General features: G+C 36.8%; 1 protein-coding gene across 7 annotated transcripts; it reads left to right on the forward strand.

Annotated features, from left to right (window-relative positions):
* The first annotated feature begins 1,346 nt into the window (after window positions 1–1,346).
* washc2c (WASH complex subunit 2C) lies at window positions 1,347–23,612 on the forward strand. Of its 7 annotated transcripts, none has more exons than XM_056248080.1 (32): window positions 1,347–1,468; window positions 2,696–2,835; window positions 2,937–3,101; window positions 3,419–3,487; window positions 3,618–3,791; window positions 4,315–4,408; window positions 4,497–4,558; window positions 4,779–4,832; window positions 6,839–6,940; window positions 7,043–7,127; window positions 8,273–8,338; window positions 8,759–8,880; window positions 8,987–9,056; window positions 9,564–9,614; window positions 9,720–9,914; window positions 9,995–10,161; window positions 10,234–10,341; window positions 10,773–10,871; window positions 12,543–12,638; window positions 12,717–12,818; window positions 13,033–13,202; window positions 13,282–13,396; window positions 15,383–15,601; window positions 15,763–15,975; window positions 16,064–16,186; window positions 16,271–16,369; window positions 17,188–17,256; window positions 17,607–17,663; window positions 18,366–18,584; window positions 20,972–21,547; window positions 21,655–21,829; window positions 22,988–23,612. In XM_056248080.1, exons 2-32 carry the CDS (start codon window positions 2,707–2,709, stop codon window positions 23,134–23,136), a joined length of 4,194 nt encoding a protein of 1,397 aa, XP_056104055.1. In that variant the 5' UTR covers window positions 1,347–1,468; window positions 2,696–2,706; the 3' UTR covers window positions 23,137–23,612. The 7 variants fall into 7 exon arrangements, with proteins under 7 accessions (XP_056104055.1, XP_056104057.1, XP_056104054.1 ...); XM_056248082.1 differs by having other exon boundaries at window positions 2,706–2,835; XM_056248079.1 differs by having other exon boundaries at window positions 1,350–1,516.
* Window positions 23,613–23,708: the final 96 nt, after the last annotated feature.

Consider the following 23,708-nt stretch of genomic DNA (forward strand, 5'->3'; position numbering starts at 1 on the left):
TTACTTTTAAAGTCATGAATATCTACTAGTTAATACTCTATTGGATAAAATTGAGAGACACATAAGCTTTGATGAGTCTGGATAAATTGTCTTTTGTGAATAAATGGGCAGTTTGTTTTACAATATAGTTCTGTCATGTTGTCACTGGTTATGTATTAAAGCCAAATTATATCAGGTCACTAGGATTAATTTTCTTTTTTTTTTAGTTTTTCTTAAAGTTATTTACTTCAGTTTGGTTAATGAGAAGAGAAAAAAATCCCACTTTGCACATTTTACCTCCGGAGCCATCGAGCCTACACCATTTCAGCATTTAGCAATTGCAGGAGGTTATTGCAGAATTTATTGGTTCCGTATTTTGCATAGTAAAGATAGAATTCAGCACCGGGTTTGTATTCATACTTGTAAATAAATAGCCTACATAAGCAGGCTTATCATGTCCAGTAGCATCACATCCCCCCCCCCCCCCCCCCCCCACACACACACATTTATTTATATAGCCTTTTTCACAATACATAGTTTCAAAGCAGCTTTACAGAAAATGCATGTGTCTACATACAATTTACAGTGTTTGTAACAGTTTAATAACAGTGTAATCTTTTATCAGAGGTGACTGTGTCCAAGTACAAAAGTACAAATCACTCAGTCAGCTATCAATGTATAAATTTAAGGCAGAAACAATGAGCTCATCATTACTACAAGTTGTGAACATAATGATTACAATATTTTGAAATTTATCATTGGTGAATGTTGATTCAGAGTTTGTGTCATCTGTAGTCCTTGCAGTCATCTCTTCACAGGAGTGACCCAATAGTGGTCAGCACAGGGAGTGACCAAAAAGTGGAAGTTCTTAGAGCACTGATGGGGACAATATTACACAACATCTGCTCAACCCTGTAGTTTTTACGAGGGAGTAAGATTTAAAAATAATCCACAGGATTGGATGATCCCTACTAAAAAATATTTTCAAGATGTGTTTTGCAACATAGTCAAACAGCTAACAATCATCTCCTGCAGGGTTTGCATTCACTTTTAAGATTTTATTGATTCAGAATCAGCCTTTTCTCAATTTTTTTTTGACATTTTATGGTTTACAAGACTTATCCACATAGTATATTTTATGCTTCTATTTTTGCCAAAAGATTACATTCACCCATTCATGATAAGCCGTTAAAAATGGCATGTTTTCATGCTTTCAGGACGTGCTGCATTGAGATCGGTTTAAGTTCGCTTCGTGAAACGCTATTGGCTATGCTGAATTCACGCGCATCAGAAGCTGTTCTCAGATCAGAGGGACTCTAGCGTGGGTGCCGCGCGCCTCCATTCGCGCCTCTGTCAGGTGACTAGAATCAGCTGATTCTCTGCAGACGGAACATGGCCGACCTCTCAAAACACTGAACTGATGATGGGACGAATGACAGCGCTAAGCTGCCCTTGACTTCTCTCACTGCTGGATTTGTGAGATTTTGAGGTGAAGGAAAACACTACAGAATATATTTTACCACAGTACATATATAATGTAAATCAGTGCGTCAAATGAAATCAGCAGAGATTCAGGCTATAAGTTGCTAGCACAGCAGCTAGCCTTGCATGACAGCAGTTAGAGCAATCACATAAATGCATAAAGGAGCAAAATAACAGATAATTAAGGATCAAAAGTGCATTCAGGTGTATGTTCTTATATTTCTAACCGTTTAAGATTTGAAGAAGAACGAGATTATCGCTTCTGCATATGCTGATTTTTCATTGACACAGTTATAACATTTTAACTTCTGAAAGTTTCCTCAGAATTGTAATTTGAGAGATAAGTATGGTTTTTACTTTACACTGTAACGTTATATCATTTGTTAGATAAATATAAAAATGTCTAACGTTAGCTTTAAACAAATAGCAGCTAAGCGTTCATCAGCCCCTTGTAAAAAAGAAGTACACTTTATAATATCAAAAACGAGTAGCCTACTTATTATGGAAATAATATACTTGAAAAGAATACTTACGTAGGAGGACACCTAATTGCATGCAATTTACAAATACATAAAAAGGTGTTTTACATTTAGTCTAATGACCTTAGTGTGCTTTTTGGCCTGCTGAAGGAACGATTAAGTAGCTAGGCTACATCATCATTTGTAGTTTCATAGTTTTTTCTATTGTATTGGAAATATGGTTAAAGTGTACTGCCGAATTTAATGACAAGCATTTATGGTAAACTAATATAATCTTTAATTTAACTTTTACTGAAACTTTTTTTTGTTATGTATTTTAAATATATTTACAATTACACGTTTGAAATGTAGTACATTTAAAATCTATGTAATGTCAATTAACACAGTAAAATGAATTATAATTAAGTATTTTACATAAGCTTTAATATGTTAGTTAACACAAAGAAGTGTATGTTAGTCATTAAAAAGAATTGTACTTCTTTAAAGCACAACAAAACCATTATTAAAATGAAACGTTTAGTTTGACATTATTACAAAAAGGTGGAAGACACGGTCATGAAAGTGTACTTTCAGAGCACTTAAGAGTTTCATTAATATATTATCTGAAAGTTTGTTTTTTAATAATATTCTTTTAAGATTTATAGTCCACCATCATTATGTGGACTTCTTATTCACAAGGGACAGTGATGAGTCCTATATAAGTCATAATGTCCATTGCATCAGAGATATATTCAAGTAAAACTTATCTTATACAGATTCAACCAGCATGTCTAATTTTATGGAGAATGGCCCCAGTAATCATAATGGGGAGGCTGAGCAGGTGTGGGAGAGACCCTGGACAGTGGAAGAGATGCAGAAATCCAGTACAAACTGGTCACTGGCTGCAGATTCAGGGGTATGGAGTGGAATGCATTCATATTTCATATTCATATTGTTTATGCTTGCTGCCACTTTGTACAGATGGTTTAGAGTGAATGTTTGTTTGTATCTCTGCAGTTATTTCTTTTTCTGCAAGACTTCTCTCAAAGGATGCTGTCCAAGACACATGAGATTGAGAAGCAGTTGGATGGTCTTATCCGGGACACTAAAGCCACAGACAGCCGCCTGCATACAGTGTTTAATGACTTCCTCATGCTGTCCAACACACAGTTCATTGAAAACGTATGTACTTTTTTTCATGATTTTAGCTAAATGAGAATTCACTTTGTATGTGGATGCAAAGCAAAGTAGTTTCACAAACTGAAATATCACACTTGTCCTGAGAAAATATGTGGGAGAGTTTGTCAGCTTATGATATTTATACATTTCCAACGTTCCTCCCTTGAGACTCAAAATGGCCCAACTGTGAATTCTTTATTCAGCATTTTTCTTAGCTCATGTCGGTGAGATTGTGAAATTTGATAAAGAACAATAAGAGTGTAAGCACACACAAACCCTGTTTTTTATCTTCTTTTTAAAAAAAATTTTTTTTTACTCAGAGGGTTTATGATGAAGAGGTGGAAGACCCTGGACCAAAGCCAGAAACCATGGAGAGACCGCCTGAACAGGTACTGTTTGGGGACGTTGCTCTGGTTATTTCTGCTGTGGACCATTGCTATGATTTCATATTATGTATTATTTTGAAAACCTCTCTGACAATGGTTTCAAGCATTCCAACCATTTCATACACATGTAAAGGAGAAGACAAGGGAACAGAAGGAAGCAGAACTTATTCCCAAAGTCCAAGAGGCCGTCAACTATGGCCTGAAAGTCCTGGAATCTGCTTTCGAACAGCTCGACATTAAAGCAGGAAACTCGGACTCTGAGGATGAGGAGGCTCTGGAAAAAGTAGAGCCCATTTTGGAAGCAAAGGTGAAGTGTTTCCTTAGAGCCCTTGAGCACGCACTTGATTATTATTACACATGTAATTAGTGGTGTTTGGATTAGTGATGTACAGATTAGTGAAATCCCAAAGACTCACTTTGAAAGAGCAACTTCAGTCTTTACCAGTCCTAAAGTTGGCATGAAACGGAAGTAAGTGCAATAGTCTTTTCTTCCCTATTGTGACATACTGCATAGCTGAGTGAAACAGCTTCTCAAACAAGTGAAAATGTAGTGCAGGACTTGAATTTGTCTATCTGGAATTGATTGGATGGTTGTGGTTTGCTATTGCTGTGATGTCATGTGAGTGACATGTTGTCCCGCCCTTGCGCAAATAAACATGGGAAGTTCATTTTATTAAAGATTCCAAGGGTACATGAATAAAAAAACATAGTGATGTGGACTGATAAATAATTTATAATAAATAATGCAGTATTCCATACAAAAATGTAATGGTCACTTTTGATTTCATGGTGATTTTAAGGTTTTGACCCTAAATGTGTTTTATTGGTAGGACCTGTATGTGGACAGGCCTTTGCCTTACTTGATTGGCTCCCAAGCCTTTATGGATCAGGAGGATGTTGGCCTGGGAGATCTATCCAGTGATGGTGACATTTCCCATTCATAATCTTTAGTAGTTTTATTGTTGTTGTTGTAGGTTGCTTTTAACTTCGTTTGTTTGCTGTGTTTTTTTAGAAATGTCTGTCGGTAGTGACAGAGACAGCGTCATTGAGAGTGATATTGAAGAAGGTGATGAGGTGAGAGAGAATAATATATATAGTTCACATACATTTACATGAATTGCAACATTAGCATTTAATGAACATTGGCCGAGATACATTTTCTTAACATATTTTATTTATTGAATAAATATTCTATTTTCAAAAACATTATAACCAAATTTTTTGACAACATTACATAAATAAATAAAACACACATATTTATATGTAATCCTCAATTTGGATTCTATTCCAAAAGCACTCAGATGAATATTCTGACCAGGATGAGGAAGTCCATGGCAACTTCAAGAAAGTAAGACTTGAAACATTATTTTCTACTGTTCTGATGGTTTATTTACAGGTAAGGGATTTACACTATATTAGGATGTAATGCATTAGGTAAAGGATATATGTGAAATATATGTATGCAGATGCTTTTACAGCAGTGGTAATTATGTTTTATAGATATGGAATGCCACATGTAAAACAACACGAGTTATAAAACTAAAACAACCCACTATTGTCAGATTTACTTAAGGTTTTAAAAAGGGGTTTAAGCATCCCATCATTATGCTCCAATAATTTAAAGGTCCCCTGACATGAAATTGTCACTTTCTGGGGTTTTTTAACATTAATATTAGTTACCCTAGCCTGTATTTGGTCCCCTCGTGTCTAGAAATTTCAGTCGGTGTAAACCGAGTTTTGGCTATCTTTCTCTGCCTGTGAGAAAATGAAAGCTCAGACGGGCTGATCTTGAATCTCCCCTATATGACGTCATATAGGGGAAAGGTTACCTCCCCCTTCTCTGCTTTGCCCGCCCAGAGAATTTGGCTTGCCCATGAGAAAATGAGCTAGGAACAGGAAGTACGAACGCGCCGGCGCGATTTTAGTTTTTCCTAGAGAAATAGCTTTGAGATTTGAGTTTTTCCTCGAGAGATATCATGGCTTGCAAACGAGCGAAGCATGGCAGTTGATCAGTGTTCGGATGTACAAATGAACACAAAAGTATTTTTTAGTTCCTTCATCCGAGCCTCTGAAGAAACAATGGGTTGATTTTATTTTCTCTGGAAATGCGCCGACAAGTTGTGTATGGTCCAAACATTTCACCGACGACTGTTTCCTCAACTCGATGAACGTCTGAAAATAAATCGATCGAGCTAACTTACCAAGCAACAATTTCTGATGTGTAGCGTAATTGTTCAAGTTCAGACAGGTAAGTTAATCTTTCTCTCAAAATCGTTCAATACTGTTTATGCATCAGTAAGTCAAGCCAGTGACTAAAATATCAACTTCACATCGTTTCTTTTAGTAGGATGAAAATAATCTTATTTAAATTCTGAACAAATTATACAGAAAGCGATCAAAGAACAATCTTTCCACACAGCGCGAGTTTATCTGGACAACTCGTTATGAAATGACGCACGTTACACTGCTCAACGAAGCTCTTACTGTATGTACATCATCGTGTTTGCATTGGGGAGAGAGCAGTTAGAGAGAGCAGAAACTGAGTTGCAATGATAAGATCTTCATTCTCACGATCAACAGACTGTCATCTGCGCGCTCAATGCTCATCACAGCAACATTTTATGTGATGGGAATAGATCTAAATACTTTAAAAACTTCTCACGATTCGTTAATCTCGATAGCTGTAATAGTAAAAACTTATAATAGCTGTAGTAAAAGTATTCGAGAAAGTTTCGCATGTAATACATAGCTATTTCATATGCAAGCATGTCAGCCAATCACAGCAGTGGCTGGCTACACTGAATCCCACAGCAGACACGCCCCTTCAAACAGAGCGTTCAAATCAGAGGCTAAAATCAGGCTAGGAAAATTGCCTTTTATTTCTAAATTATGACTATTTTTGATCTAAAAAACATACTAACATTATAAGGGCAACCCAGGAAACATTATAAAATAATAAAATAACCCCATGTCAGGGGACCTTTAAGAAACATAAAAAACGATTTAATTTAAATGTGAAAGGTAAATATAAATCTTAAATCTAACATCGACCAGGACATTTCTAAATAGCATATTCTCTAAAAGTTTTCCACAACTCGAGATTTAGATTTAAAATTGATATTTGTTTTTTTTTATTCAATATTTATGCTTATTATTAATGCTTATAACTTTATATTGTCCCATTTATTAAAATAGAAATGTAGCTATAAAAAAATGACATTTGATAACGGCACTATTTTTAAAGACTTATTTAGGTAAATGAGACAAAATTGGGCTTTTTTTTTTATAAAAAGCTTTAATCTACATCCAGCCCACCATCTATAGAATGCTGTAATTCTGTAATTCATCCCATAGAAACCATCCGTTGCTAGTTATGATGATGCTGATGAAGAGAATGAAGATGAAGATTCTGACATATTTGGAGGGTCTGATAAGGATGAAGATGAACTCAGAAAGGTTAGCTTTGCATTTTCTGAGCACCTCAGACATGCCAAGCAAATTAGTAAAAATGTGCAAACTTAACTAGAACTTCAATTTCCCGTGTCCCATGTCTTTCAGGACACTGGTCTACCATCCTTTGCTGATGAACTAGCAGCCAGAATCAAGGGAGAGACTCCACATAAGCCAGAAGCAGATCGCGCATGTAAGGTCACTTAGAACAGCCTTTCTCAAACTTTTTTCAGTCGGGGCACCTTTCAAAAGTGCATAAAATCTCAAGGCACCCCAGTGTAAAATATAAATTAAAAACACTGCATAACCCAAATGTAAATGCAAATGTCCTGTTTATTTAGACAGAACAGTAATGAACAGAGCATAATACGAACTGTAAATAACAATAACAATAATAATAACAACTTTACAGGGCTATCACTTTTGTGAAAAAATCCTGATCGATTTTTGAGACATAAACGTTCATTGAATCGATTGTAAAATCGATTTTCCATGTCTAAAGACGTTTCCATTTTCAGCGCCAAATATAGGCAAATCCACGGACACCTAACAGGCATTAGGACGAGCGTAAAGAGGGCGCTTGAGACGCGCACAAGTCAGCAATATTTCTGATGATTTATTGGCATGAAGTTTCGTGCACAATGACAAACAGGAGTGCAAGATTCTCGAAAAACAATAAGCAGAGTGGACTGCCATAACATCAATGAAAAACATTACTGCAGGCTTCAACATGGCTGTGTTTACGATTAGAAATGTCAAACAAATTTCGCCTACATAGGCGATTGTAGGCCGGATCTGTATCTATCTGTATGGGACTGTCTGAATACCGGCAGAATTCACATTTTTGTTGTAAAAAGAGGCACGTTATGCAGAAGTATAGTATAGTTTGTATGTGTGTTTGTCAGAGCCTGCAGTTGCTGTGTGACGTGTTGTTGCTATAACGCGTTGCTATGGGTTGCGTCACTTGCGTCAAGTTGTGTGTGTGTCTTGCTTCGGTCTTGTGAGACGGATTTTTATGGTTAATTTTATATATATATATATTTATCTAAAATGAATTTACAATTTTATTAATACGTTCATATGTTTAAAAAGAAGAAGAATGTATTTATGTAAATTCAAATATATATATATATATTTTTTTTTAGCCTACGTAATTTTTTGGCGGCACCCCTGACAAAGTCAGGGGGCACCCCAGTGTGCCGCGGCACCCACTTTGAGAAAGGCTGACTTAGAACATATAGATTTGACTGTCTTATTATTTACCACATTTCCATCTTTCCATTCAGTTTGTTTTCTTTCTCAAGTTTATTTGTGTGCATGTACTTGTCTGTTCTCAAGCATTATCATCAGGCCCATCTATCACCCAGAAGAAGAGTAAAACAAAGAAAGAGCCAAAACCTCAGGGTATGACTTCATACCATGTTTATCAGATCATTCTGCTGTATTTTGCACTCTGTAGACTACCGTTTAAAAGTTTGGGGTCGGTAGCATATTTCTTAATGCTTACCAAAGCTGATTTATTTGATTAAAAATACAGGAATATTGGGAAATATTTTTAAAATGCAACTTTTTCTTGTCATGGCAAAAATGTCATGCATCCTTAATGATCTTAATGACCCCAAACTTTTGTACGGTAGTGTACAATATGTACACTTATGAATCATCAAATTATATTTGTATTGTTTTATTCAAAACAACTACACTGTTACTTATTTTTTGGAAGTTTCTGGCATAATATACCATAGTTTCTTTGAAAAACGGTAGAATTCTGTAGGATATATCTAGTAAAATAATGCCATAGATTTTATGCATATGTAATTACAGTGGAAGATGATCAGGATGAGATGTTCAAACCACCAAAAATGGAAGATGAGGAATATTCTCCATTCGGTGGGAAGGGTGGTCTCTTTAGTGGAGGCAAAGGCCTGTTTGATGATGACGATGAGGTTGGTTAGATCAATATTAATGTAGTCAACATACAAAATCATACAAATGCAAATAGAAGACATGGTTGCAATCTTTGAAAGTAATTTCATATGCTTTGTTCCTTAGGGAGATCTGTTTTCTGATGCACCCAAAAACGAGTCGGTGAAAAAAGATAAGACCGTGACCCAGGCAACAGGTGAGACTTACTGATTGTCACTCCTTTGGACTCTTATGCTGTCTTTTATTCAAAATCAAATGTTGGATAGTCCTACTTGATCTCTCAGACTTATGACCATATAGTATTTTTTTTCTTTGTTTGTCTGATGACATTTAAAGAAACAGAATATAGCAGTACTAGCATTACGTTTTGAAGTTGGCATGAAATGAAAATTCATTCTAAATGCATGTTATTGAGATCAATTAGTCCATGCATTTTATTTCTTTTAAAAAACTGTTTTGACTTTGTAATTTTTAATTACAATATCATAACTCGATCTCTCTGTGAAATGCCAGACCTTTCTGATGACGCATGCCAGACGCATAGTCATTTAACAAGCTTTGTGTAAGGATCTTGTTTTTTTATAATGACTGGCTGACTGTGTTATCTTTTTCTCACAACCTGTCTTGTGTACCTTCTGAAACCCACTGTGTTGACAACTCATTTACCTAATAGTAATCTTATCTTTTTCATTTGCTTTTACAGAGCCCCTTAAAACTAAGAAAATCCCTACTGGAGCTGTGTCCATCTTTCCTGGTAAGCATTAACTGCATTCAATTTGCATACTCGCACATTGTTTCGCATAAAAGTTTGCCGTGGCTATTAATGAGTACGATATTTTCATGCCCCTCTCACCCACAGAAAACAAACTGTTTGGCTCACCAAACGATTCAGAGTCACTAGAGAGCAAACACAGTCCAGTGAATCCCAAAGTGCAGGCAGCTCCAAAACTTGCCTCAGTTGGGGGTGGGCTCTTTGATGATGATGATGATAACGGTGGTGATGACGAGGATGATGACTTCTTCAGTGGAAAGACACATAACAAATCCACCGCTGGTAAACCTCTCACATTTACCCTACAGTATGAAAAATGACTTGTTTTGGGGGAATTTTAAATGCGTATCTTTGTGATTTAGGACTAGAGAAGAAAATGCCAAAGAAAACAGTAGACCTGTTTGGGGAAGCTGATGAGGAGAATGATGATGAAGATGGAGCTATATACACTGAGAAAGCCAGTGTAGCTCCTCCCCTGCAGGAAAAAAGAGTCGAGGGGGAGGAAGAGACCCGTCCTCCAGAGAAAAAGGTCTGCTTGTCAATCAGCATCATTTTATTATGGTTGTTGTTACTGCTTCTATACTGATTGTCTTTCTTGCAGCCCCCTGCTGGAGCCATTTCAATGTTCGGGCCCGGCACTAAAAATATACTGGAGGGTCTGAAGAAACGCCGGCCTTCCACCAGTGAAGAGTCCACTAAATCTGAAGAGGTAGAAAACTCTTTCTCTCTTAGGGTGTGTTCACACTTGTAGTTTGGTTCTTTTTGGTCTGGACCAAAAAAGAAATGGATACATTGAGTCCTGGTTCGCTTTGCATTAACACTGTCTTTTTTAACACCAGACCTAAAGATATATATAAAAACGTATATTTTGCCACGTAATTTACCGAACATCCAAAACAATGCGCTTATTGGATTTATGTACATGAACTCAAAGAGCTGAGAACTCACGAAGAGCTTAGAAAATGTGTAAAGCAGTCAAAACAGTGGCAGGAAGTCCTCTGTTGCAAACAAACCAAGATCTGCGCGTTTCCAAACCTGCCACTTGTGAACACTCCCTTACTCTCTTGTTGTATTAGTGTCTGCTGTGTTAAAGTTTTTTTTTTTTTTTACATTTAACAATTATTGTTTTGTTTTTTTCAGAGTGGACCTCCACCAGAAGCAGTCAAACCTTCACCTATTCTGGGAGCATCGGAGAAAGCACTTAGCAAGAGTCTGTTCTCAGACGAAGAAGACTCACAAGTACATCACTTTTCTATAGTCATCATACAGTCTATTCGCAGTTTTCTGATGTATTACAATTAGTGCTGGGTCATATTTAATATTACTTTTTTTCCCCAATGATTTCGCTGGTGATATAAAATTAAGCAACAATGTGAATATTGCAGTAATTTTGTATTACTTTATTGCTATATTATAGGATATTAGTAAATCTAAGGCCCCGATATAGTTCGAAATCAAAGAACGAGCTGGTGTGACATCATTTTGAAAACATTTTTTTAAAAGTTCGTTTCTGGAATTTAAGGGCCTGTTTTTACCTGTCCCCATGTGTTTTCTCTGATTGGATAGCCATCTGATCGTGAAAAGACCAGGTTTAAATGCCCTCTGAAACGCTTTCGAGGCGGATTTAAATCTAACCGCTCAAACCACTGAAACTGAACAAGTGTAAATGCATCTGTCTATTGAAGCGACATGAAAATTGTATTCCCAAAATAGTAAAAAAATAAACATGTAAGAGCATCTTATAGACTTCCGGCTCCATAAGACAGCGCTACTGCAATACGTTTCACCACAGATCAGATATGGACCACAGTAGATGAGTACATGAGTATCTCTACAGCAAGCCAAAACTGCCACAAATAAAAACTGAAAGTTCACCATCACATCCTGAAGCTCAACACACAATCATATTCATTAAAACTAAGTAATGAGACTAAATTATCTTTCTCTCTGCCATCTTTGATTTAGATTTTTTGATGTTGATTTTCGTTGATGTGAACTGATGTTAAATTTGCGTATTACACAGGAATTGAAGATCGGATTTGTATTTGTTTTGCAGAGACACATTTATGTGGCTAATTGTAAATGGAACAATTTGAACAAATCTGATAGCTTTCCGATCAGTAAAACGCATGAAGTGGGAAACCCGGAAAAAAAACCGTTAGATTAATTAGCTGCGCAGTACTTGGTAGCCTTGTCCGCCTAAATGAGTTATCAAAAAACTAGTAGGCTATTTGCAGTATATTAAATCGTTTTTGACCTAATTATTTTGCACTGAAATGACACACTCGAGTCTGTCGGCTCTGACAGCGTTGCATCACGTGCCACTGCGCAATATTATAGCTAGCCTATGATTTCCGAAAATAGTACTATGTCAACTAGTGATATCAGCACAAGAACTGTTGAGGAATATGCAACATAATTTAGACAATTGTTTTTGTCATATGTTATAATAACTGACAGACACCATCATTTCAGCCGCTCTGTGCATGTCCTCGCACAGAGCGAGGCTGAACATAGGAGCTCACGGCAAAAAATCGGCCAAACAGAATTTTGGTCGAGCCAGAACGTATCGACCAATAAATCGACTAGTTGACTGGGAGATTACAGCCCTAGAAAGCTGTGTAGGAAATTTTTTCGCTCTCGTGTAAAATTGAATTGATTGGATTTTTGCCGAACAAGGGTAAAAGTGATAAGTTCAAATCAGTGTTGATTTAAGTGAATCAATGTGTTTAATAAAAATGATTAATAAAATGTATGACGGATGATGTTTTAGTGTACTAGTGTGAGATAAACATCGAGGTTTATACCTTTGTTTTAAATATTTGTTTTCGTTTTATCACCCAACCTTAATTACAAACTGACTCCTGATACTTGTCACTGATGTATTTGCTGTTCTGTTTTTTTAAAAAGATATTTCCAAGTGAGACTACAAGTAAATCAAAGCCTACCCTTCAGAACAAGTCCAGTAAAGCTCCGCTCTCATTATTTGATGATGAAGAAGAGGAGGTGATGTTAAGCAAGTTTAGTTTAAATCTCTCTATATATATTTTACTGGTTTTCAACAAGTCTGTTTTGATCTTTTAGGACCTTTTTTCATCGACACCAAAGTCCAAGTCAGTTCAGGTCAAAAAAACATCTCTACCAACCAAGAAACCTCTATCCAGTTCCCTCTTCAGCGACGATGAGGTATTTGTGAGTTTTAACACCAGTACAAAAGAGTCTTTTTAAAAAAAACTTTTTAAAAAAATTTATACAAAGTTGTCATTTTTATTTGTTCATTCTGTTTTATCTTGTCAGTTTTTCTTATGATGGATGTGGATATCACATGACATAGCACAATATTTGCTTTATTTTTTTTAAATTTGCAAGGCAAAATATTTGCAATATTTGTCTATATCAGGATCATTGGATGAGCTCTAAGCCCAGCAAAGAAAGCCCAGAAGTGAAGCCCAGCGGAATGAAGTCAAGCGTTAGCGCCCCCTCCAGGCTACCCAGTGTCAAAGCACCGCAAAAAGATGGCCTGTTTGGTGGTGATGATGATGATCTGTTTGCCGCCACTAATGAGTCGAGGTTTGTGGAGTAGTGAACATACTAAAGTAGTAAGAGAAATACTAAATCATTATGCTGTAAAAAAAATTTGTCCTCGCAGCATCAAGTCATCTCAGAGAATCTCTCTCCTGTTCGAGGATGAAGATGATGATGAGGACAAAGAACCTCTTTTTGGCTTCAAAACACCTGCAAATAAAACTCCTTCTGAACCGAAGGTAAATTGGCTTAAGTGTCCAAATACTTTTGGAGCTACCGTTTATGCTTTTTTCGGAAAGAAGTCTCTTATGCTCACCAAGGCTGCAGTTTTGATCAAAAATCCTGTAAAAACAGTAATATTGTGAAATATTTTTACTCTTTAAAATAACTGTTTTATATTTAAATATATTTTAATGTTTAATATTTAATATTAATATATATGAAACATTTAATATTATTATCAATATTGAAAACAGTTGTGCTGCTTAAATCAGTAGCACCTCATTGCAGTACACGAGATCCAGGGGGCGGAGTTGGATCCAGATCTAAGGGGTGGAGATGGGTAGGATTAGGGGTGGGGTTAGGGATCAGGGAGCGGAGATGGGTATGATTAGGGGTGGGGTTAGGGATCAGGGGGTGGAGATGGGTAGGATTAGGGGTGGGGTTAGGGATCAGGGGGCGGAGATGGGTAGGATTAGGGGTGGGGTTAGGGATCAGGGGGCGGAGATGGGTAGGTTTAGGTATGTGTAAGGTAACCCTAACCCTAACGCCGGTTTCACACTGCACGCGTTAGCAGAGCGTAAGCAGCGCGTATTTTTTTCGGCGCCCATGTTAACAGATTAGAGCATTCACACCGCACGCAGAGGTGGCGCGGCAGCGCGTAGCAGGAGCAGAGCAGGAGCAGCAGTGCCGCGATCGTTTCGGCGTCCTGTCTATTTTTGCCGCGCGGCTTACGCTGAATTAAAGTGACAATGCATTTATCATGGCCAAAATACACAGCAGTTTGACCCAAAAGCGCATTGATGATATCTATTGTGTTTTAAACAGTCAATCAAATGACCTTCATCAATTTAAAAAGAAAACAAAGTCAACAAAAAGAAAGATGAACCAAAAGTTATATAATATAGCCTATTAATTAATGAAATAAGCTTCTTGACAAGTCTTTTCTCTTAAATGTATTTGAAAACGAAATAAAGCAATGCCAACTTACCCATTATAGAGTACTTTGTCTGTAAACACGCCGCGCGCGTCAAACGCTGCCAGTATGAAAGCAAAACGCGCGTGTCCTGCTTCCGCTCACCGTACGCACTGCTCCTGCGCTGCTTACGCTCTGCTAACGCGTGCAGTGTGAAACCGGCGTAACCCTGGATTTCGTGTTCTGCAGTGAGGACCATCTTGCTTAAATGGGCTATATCTAGAATTCAGAAACCCTTGTTTTTAGCGACACTGGTGGCCGTTAAGTGAACTGCAGCCAGCAACTTGTTGCTTGTCCTCGCACTCGTGCACACGTAACATACAAGAATGTGATTCAAGGCCCCGATATACTCACGGTGAGATTCTTTTTCGTCCTTTGCTTAGAAGCAAAAAGAAGTTGAAAACCTTTGCAACAATATTCTGTTAACAAACATCCCGACGCTGCTGAGAGCGACATTTAGATGAATATGTTAATACGTGCTGCGTGCTTTCCTCTCAATAACATTGACACTATAGTTTGAATAAATCTCCTTTCTTTGCATGACAACATTGTATAAGCATTAATTTTATGTGTCAGTGTCATTTACGGGAGAGAGTTTTTCAGAAGTGCGTGTAAACTTCACATCCTTTTGATTTTCCCGGCGAAACCGTCCCGAATCCTTCACATAAAAATCAGTCTACTGGCTTTCATAGACAACCAAGGTCATCGGCGAAGGTCTCGTTTTTTTAAGTTTCAATACAAGCTTGTTCACACATTGGCAATAAAAAAGGCAAATAATAAATGAAAATTCTTACATGTAGGCTAGCCCCTTTAATATTTTTGTGGAAACCATGGTGCATTTTCTTTGGTCAGGATTTTGATGAATAGAAGTTTCAAAAGAACATAAAAATAAAAATCTTTTATAACATTGTAAATGTCTGTCACTCAGTTTAATGCATCCTTGCTGAATAAAAGGATTGATTTCCTTTCAAATAAAAGATTTTATTTGCCTTGTCATTAGTTAGTAGCTGAGAATTGCTCTGTGTTTCAGGCTTCTGGTGTTCCCTCTCTGTTTGAATCTACGGAGGAGGAAATCGTGCCCAATGTAGCTAAAGACAAGATAGCAGAGAAGAAGTCGTCTGTGGAGAAGAAGCCTGTGGAATCTATTCTGTCCTCTGACGACAGCACTGAGATTAAGAAGAAGCCGGTTGGAGCAGTTAGCCTTTTTGGTGGGATCGATGTATTAGGAGACAAGCAAGATGCAAGTAAAGTGAGTAAAATGTTTGCAAAATAATTCAGTTATTTTTTATGTAAATATATTATATACAATTAACAAAATAAAAATGAATAGCATAAAATAATAAATAATATATTTAAACCTATTATGCTCACAAAAAATGGTCAAAGAACTGAAGATTGTCTCTTCCACAGAAACAGACTAAGAATCAAGAGGATATTGCTGATGGTGACGAGCTGCAAAAGGAGGGTCCACCGCCCATGGAGAGTAAGGGGACCAAGGCCAAGAAAACAGCACTGAGTCTTTTTGATGATGACGATGATGATGATGATGATGAAGATATGAACACTGATGAAATAGTTCCTGCCCCTAAAACATACAAATCAACAGAAAAGAATGCACTAAAGGTTAGCTGTTTTAGATTCAGTGCTGTGAGGTGTAAATTTGAATGGAACTTTAAGTAAGTTATTTAATTGATTTCGCTTGTGATCTCAGGATCATGGGCCCCACATGAAGAGCACAGGTGTGTTCCAAGATGAGGAACTCCTTTTCAGTCACACGCAACAGAGAGACAACGATCCTGATGTAGATCTCTTTGCCACATCTCCTAAACCAGCTGTAAGCGTTTAGACTTTCCATACACTTTGCCACTTTATGGTGAGACGGTGGTTTCTTACTGATGGAGGTATTTTCATTTTACAGGTGTCATCTCAGAGCTCTGTGAAACCAGTTGACCCCTTACTGTTTGGGGATGAGGATGACGATGACCTCTTCGGTTCAGCAAAGCCTAAAGCTCCACCGGTACTGTTTTTCCCTAACTTGTACATTAAACCCTCTGGTGCTCATAGTGTGGCAGTCAAATTTTTTTTTTTTTATATATATATTTTAATTTTGATGTACTATATTTTAGTTTGATAATGTTTTTATTTAATATTCTGTATTTTTAGGGGATTTTATGGTACTAAATTATATTTATGCAGTAGTTCTAATCCATTTATTACCTGTTAACCACTTTGAGCATAGACCTGAAACTTAATCTGTCATAAATCTTGAACGCTTTGGAGCACAAACTTAAGTTCTGTCTTTTTTAAAAGAAGATACTTGTCAGATTATTGCTGAACTTAAAAAAAGTTATAGAAGTTTAATTTTATTATTGTTATTGAAAAATGCTATTTAAATTTTTACATAAAATATATACTGTATGTTCTAAAACATGTTTTACTTTAAAAATGCGAGAAAAATCAAAGCCATAAATCTAAACAAGTTGTGTTAAATATTTGAGGTTGATATCACAAAAAACGAGCGTTCAGAAAGATTTTTTTGGGCCGCAGTATACCAAACTTTCTACTAGATGAAATTTGTTTCCCATTTATTTCCAATGCGGCCATTTTTGATGAGTGTGACTATATTTTTCAGGACCATTTAAGCTTTTCGAATCATTGTCCATGATTTTTTTGTGTGTTTTTTGTTTCGTACCATTCCGATGAAGTAAAGAAAAAAAAAACATAAATTTTTTCAGTCATAAATGACAGAAAAGCAAGAGAATTTTTTTTCTTCTTTTTTTTTTTATGTAAATGGTAATACTTCATAAATGCTTCTACAATATTATCCACATACAGAAAGTACCAGAGAAGCCCAGCAAGCCTAAAACGAATGAAATGGACAAATCAACACTGACATCAAGCAAGGTATGGAGGGAAATAAATCTGCTTTGATGTTTTTTAATTTATCTTTATTCAGCAACAGAACATTTATGCGAAAACCATTCTGTTTATATGTAGCGAATAGAAATGTAATATATATATATATATTAAATAAATGTTTTTTTGTTGTTGATGGATTTACCTTTTTTTAATAATGATTTATACATTATTATATTTAGAATTAATTATGTCTTGAGTAATAGAATACTTTTTTATTTTATTTTATACATTTACCACATATAAAACATATTTTGGAAGACCTCCAGAACCTATAAAAGTGGTTTTTGGTTTTTATTGGTTGACATAAATGTAATTGATATTATTTAATTGCACAGGACCCTACAAGCCCTCTAAAATCTAAAAAAACTTCCTCAAGGATTGGAGAACTTCAAGTAACGTTTTTGAAAATAAAATCTCTATACTTTTTATGCTCCATTTCTCTCATTGTTAAAACAGTGTTTTCTGTATTTCTATATTCTGTGTTTTTCACTTGACATCCTGGCATGAACTTTCTTAGAAGTCTAAGAAAAGCAAAAATCTTGCTTTTCATTGGGCTGTTTCACGACTCACCTATGCCTTTATCTGTTTAAAATCTATATTTCTGCACACATATATTTTTGCCTGTTAACATTTTCACTTATTCTGGTATACCGGAACATTTGTAGCTTTGCCATAACATTGTTTCGCTCTATGCCAATGCTGTACATCATTACTGCACCAATAGGAAAACTAGATGCAGCACTCTGTCAATGTGCTGTTTACAGTATTTGCAAGGCAGCAGTAAATTGATACTTTCCTTGTTACAACATTGATGACATCGTCCTAATATCTGCATTCTGAATTGTATTTCTTTCTTGCAACAATTTAAAGCCATGTTGACTTATTTACACAGACCTAAAATGTGGATTTTTTTTTAACACTATTCTGTTGCTGCCTTGCAAGCACTTCTATGTGCTTCAGGAAATGCAAATCTAGTGCACTTCTAAAATAGTACAGACCAGTTCCTCTCTGATCTTGGCATATGAGCAAAGGGCACTGTGTGTATTCATTAGTTTTGTCACAGATTTAAAAAAAACATGCCTTGTTTCTTTCAGGCTAGCTTAGCTGTCAACCCTGCCAGCCTTCTGCCAGGCGCGGTGCCACGTATTCCAGGAGCTGTCAGTGTAATCCCTGGCCTGGCACCCGCTTCCCTCCCTGCAGTTGCCAGGCCGCTGCCAGCTCCCGATACTATCCCTGATCATCAGACCTCCAGTGAGGGAGGTGTGAGCTTTGACTCGCCTGCTCAGGTCAGCACGCTACAGAATGCTAACAAGGTGGGTCAGACTGCATTATGTATGTTTTACACTTTGATAGGTGGCATGAAAAATTGGTTGTGTGTGTACGGTTGCACAATTGGCACAGTTGGCTCAATACCACAATTATGCCGTTGTTACGATACCAGAATGTAATACCTTGGTATCGATACTAAATTGATACAATAGGGGACAAATAATGATATACAGTTAGGTCCATATATATTTGGACACAGGCACAATTTTCACACTTTTGGCTCTGTATGCCACCAGAATAAAATTAAAATGAAACAATCAGGATGAATTTGAAGTGCAGACTTTCAGCTTTAATTCAAGAGGTTGAACAAAAATATCAAGTAAACATTTTAGAAACTGCAACCATTTTTATACACAGTCCCCCCATTTTCAGGGGCTCAAAATTAATGTAATTGGACAAATTAATATAATCACTAATAAAATGTTTATTTTTAATATTTTGTTGAGAATCCTTTGCAGGCAATGACTGCCTTAAGTCTGGAACTCATGGACATCACCAAAGACTGGGTTTCCTGCTTTGTGATGCTTTGCCAGGCCTTAACTGCAGCTGTCTTCAGTTGTTGTTTGTTCGTGGGTCTTTCTGCCTTTAGTTTTGCCTTCAGCAAGTGAAATGCATGTTCGATCGGGTTGAGATCGGCCATTGCAAAATTTTCCACTTCTTTTCCTTAAAAAACTCCTGGGTTGCTTTTGCGGTGTGTTTTGGATCATTGTCCATCTGTACCGTGAAGCGCCTTCCAATCAACTTTGCTGCATTTGGCTGAATCTGGGCAGACAGTATATTCCTATACACTTCAGAATTCATCCGGCCGCTTCTGTCTTCTGTCACATCATCAATAAACACCAGTGATCCAGTTCCACTGGAAGCCATGCATGCCCATGCCATCACACTGCCTCCACCATGTTTTACAGATGACGTTGTATGCTTTGGATCATGAGCTGTTCCAAGCCTTCTCCATACTTTTTTCTTACCGTCATTTTGGTACAGGTTGATCTTAGTTTCATCCGTCCAAAGAATGCTTTTCCAGAACTGGTCAGGCTTTTTTAGATGTTTTTTGGCATAGTCTAATCTGACCTTTCTATTCTTGATGCTGATGAATGGTTTGCACCTTGTGGTGAACCCTCTGTATTTGCTCTCGTGAAGTCTTCGCTTGATTGTAGACTTTGACAATGACGTGCCTACCTCCTGGAGAGTGTCCTTCACTTGGCTGGATGCTGTGAATGGGTTTTTCTTTATCATGGAGAGGATCCTGCGATCATCTACCACTGTTGTCTTCCGTGGACGTCCAGGCCTTTTTATGTTGCTGAGCTCACCAGTGCATTCTTTTTTTCTCAGAATGTACCAAACTGTTGATTTGGCCACTCCTAATATTCCAGCTATCTCTCGGATGGATTTATTTTGTTTTTGAAGCCTAATGATGGCCTGTTTGACTTGCATGGAGAGCTCCTTTGAACGCATGATGTAGGTTCACAGCAATAGATTCCAAATGCAAATACCACTCTTTGAATCAACTTCAGACCTGTTACCTGCTTAATTGATAAAGAAATAACGAAGGAATAGCCCACACCTGTCCAAGAAACCACTTTTGATTCAATTGTCCAATTACTTTTGGTCCCTTGAAAAAGGGGGGTGGCTACTCTCAAGAGCTGTAATTCCTAAACCCTTCCTCCAATTTGGATTTAAATACTCTCAAATTAAACCTGAGAGTGTGCACTTTCAGCCCATATCCATTATATAACTAGAGCTTGAATATGTTTTGGTAAATATCTGAAAAAAAAAAATTGTGCCTGTGTCCAAATATATATGGACCTAACTGTATCTCTAGTTTTCACAGGCCACATTCCCACTGTTTTTGCCAATTTAATATGACTAAAAATAATAAAAATGATTATGGTTTTATTGTGATTGTTTTTAAAAGTAAAAATATTAAACTAAATAATAAATATATTATAATAACAATATTGTACTGTCAATTTTGATTTATTAATTTATGTATAATTAAATTATTTTACTGTAAAATTACAATGCTAAAATGTATGTACATTTTTCAAACAGTAACCCATTGAGCTTTGAATTTTGATGGGTTGCTGGCAGATAGAAATATGCGCTGCCGGTTTCAGAGTGAAGCTCGGTACTGTGTGTTCATTTACACTCATGCAGCTCATGATATCCAGGTGTGTAAATTCCGCAATTCACTCTGAAACCGATTGCATATGAAATGAATTAAATCGCAGCCTGCGCGATTTGACAATTGCTCTAAGCCATATCGCGATATCGATTTTATTTCAATTTTGTGCAGCCCTAGTTGTGTGCCATTGTGATGAAAACTGCTGTTTTTGGAAGTGTCCATTCAGTGGCTTTATTTCTACTGCAGGGTCGGGCTAAAGGCGCAGTGCGACGGCGGCCGCAGACAAGGGCAGCAAGACAACTTTCAGCACAGCACTCTGAGGAAGCTGATGGGGAGAGCAGCTCTTCACAAGCTAATGAAACAGCTATGGCTGCTTCACTCCCTACCTTTAACCCCGTTTCGGTGCGACCCACAGCGCTCACTTTACCAGTCAACACCCCCGCTGCAGCCAAGAGCCCAGATGAAGCAGTCAGGCCAAAGAGATTTCTCGATTCTGCAGACGATCTGTTTGAATCGGATGATCTCTTTGCCACAAAGCCTGTTCCCTCCTCTAAACACAAAGAAAAGACCCCTGAGGAGGGCCAAAAGAAAGCCCCTAAGACGGAGGCCGTCATAACCTCGAAGAAAGACCAGGCCTCGTCTATTTTTGACAGCCATGAGGATGATCTTTTTGCCACAGTGAAACCGAAGCCTGTCCAGAAAGCCAAACACATGTCCTTCCTAGATGATGATGATGATATTTTTGGAGCTGGAAAGGGTAAAATTACAGATAGTAAAAACTCCAAGACAGAGGCTAGTCCTGCAAAACCAGACATTTTCCAGGTAAATATCACACAGTCTTTCATTTAGTTTGGTATTATAAATCAATTGTGGTAGTTGGGAGTGGTATGACTGATTTTTGCTTCTCTATTGACCTTAAATGTTTGCAGGATGAAGTGAAAGAACCCCTCAAGGGCCAGAAGAAGCCTAAGGAAGTGTCTTTGGATGCAAGTTTGTTTGATGACAATGTTGATATTTTTGCTGACTTGACTGGCGCCACAAAGCCAAAGGAGAAGAAAGCAAAGAAGAAAGTGGAGGCAAAATCTATATTCGACGATGACATGGGTTAGTTATCTCTTCACTGTGATTCTAACCAGGGGCCTCATGTATAAATCTTTGCATAGATTTTATCCTAAAAGTTTCAGATCTGTAAAACCGTACATCCCAGCATCCCAGAACCTGAGAAAAATTACCCAGTCAGCGAGCATTTCTCCCACCCAAAATATTCATATATGGAGCTTACAATGCCTAATTTTACTATGCATAACCTTATCTGCATATCATTTCCATATGCATATTCCCATCCATTTGATAGTACTGTGTTTAACTGTACAAGACTCTAGGAAAATATGAGATTGCATGAGGTGACGGACTGTAAATATTATTTTTTTGTATTTAATATTTTTAGTATAAAAATATTTAAATATCCATAAAACAAAAGACAAAATTGTCTACTTTTCAGAGAAACATTCTCATTTATTCCAGTTTGCAAAATATTTTTATTTGTTTTAAATCAAATGTATGCAGTTTTGCCTATAAAGTAATAATATTTAAGGATGTTCATTTTTATTGGAAACTGAACAGATACTTATTTTTGCAGTGTAAATGCAATTGGGCATTTTGCACTAACATTCAAAAAAATGAAATGTGCAAATCTTACCATTTCCCTCAAATTCTATCCATGAAATATAATTGTATTTTTCATAATGTTGGGAAGACCACGGAAAGGGTTATAGACTACTGTCTGCCTTTTAATTTGAGTTCTTAACTCCATTAATGGGAGTTTAAAATAATTCTGTTTATTTCATTCACACCAGTGAATAAGTCTAGAGTGAGTGGATGGTGCGCACATATTTACGCCAATATTATTTTTATTATGATATGTGTGTGGAAAATTGTCTACACATAATTCTCCATGCCCATACACTCGCGGTCAAAATTTTGGAATAAATAAGGCTTTTTAATGTTTTTGATATAAGTCTCTTATGTTCACCAAGGCTACATTTATTTAATGAAAAATAAAGTAAAAATATTAATATTGTGAAATATTATTACTTCTTTCACAAACTTTTGACCGCCAGTGAATCATGATTTCATACATCAGACCCAATGTCATTTTAATTTTATGAACATTGGTTTTGAAGGTAAAAATGCTCAACTTTAAATAATAAAGACACTCTTAAAAATACTTACTGGTATCTGTTTCCTGCTCTCATCTCACAGATGATATCTTCTCGACTGGGACTACAAAACCAACGGTAAAGCCGTCCTCCAAGTCTAAGAAGAGCCAGCCCGCCCAGGATCCCGTCTCAACTGTGGAAACGGGCCACGATATATTCGACGATCCCCTGAATGCGTTTGGGGGAAACTAAGTCTCCTTCATAACAGCTGTTTGTTTAACTCTGTAGCGAAGTTCATGGCCTAAATGAAGGTAGATGTAATCTAACACTGTTGTTAATAATGTAAACTCTAATAGGTAACTTTTACAAAAAAAAAATATACCGGAAAAAAGAAGATTGTAAGTGTTTTTACCTCTAATGCCATCTGTGAAGTAATCTGATTGGTAAATGATGTAGCGGTCATCAATTGGCATTGACATCTGCAAAACGGTTAATGTGTCTTTTATTAGCACTTTAAACATGAGAATTGTCTGGTGAGGTGTAAAAGACATTCCTATGATATTGTCAACTGTATGGTTAAATTTTCAAATGTGGTGCCATAACTCCAAGCCTATGCGCCAACATAAGTGCTTTTGTTGTTGATGTTTTTATAACTTGAGCTAAAGTTTTCTTGTGTTGCATGTGAAATGATTTTTGGAAACTAAAGAAAATATATTTTATGAAACGTACTCTTGAGTGTGAGTGCTGGAATTCAAACACATTTGTAGAGGACCAACATTTTTTCTTAATTTAAAATCTTTAAAGATTCCAATTTTATACATTGA

The sequence above is a fragment of the Rhinichthys klamathensis genome, unplaced genomic scaffold, assembly GCF_029890125.1.
Source record: "Rhinichthys klamathensis goyatoka isolate OS25496 unplaced genomic scaffold, OSU_Roscu_1.1 h1tg000053l_1, whole genome shotgun sequence".
Taxonomy (NCBI): domain Eukaryota; kingdom Metazoa; phylum Chordata; class Actinopteri; order Cypriniformes; family Leuciscidae; genus Rhinichthys; species Rhinichthys klamathensis.

What these genes read in the sequence shown, in the direction of transcription:
- washc2c (XM_056248080.1), top strand. Translation starts at nt 2,707, where the DNA reads ATGTCTAATTTTATGGAGAATGGCCCCAGTAATCATAATGGGGAGGCT. An exon ending in CCACATCTCCTAAACCAGCT is followed by an intron (nt 16,187 to 16,270) that starts GTAAGCGTTTAG and finishes TTCATTTTACAG; the next exon opens with GTGTCATCTCAGAGCTCTGT. An exon ending in CAAGGATTGGAGAACTTCAA is followed by an intron (nt 17,664 to 18,365) that starts GTAACGTTTTTG and finishes TGTTTCTTTCAG; the next exon opens with GCTAGCTTAGCTGTCAACCC.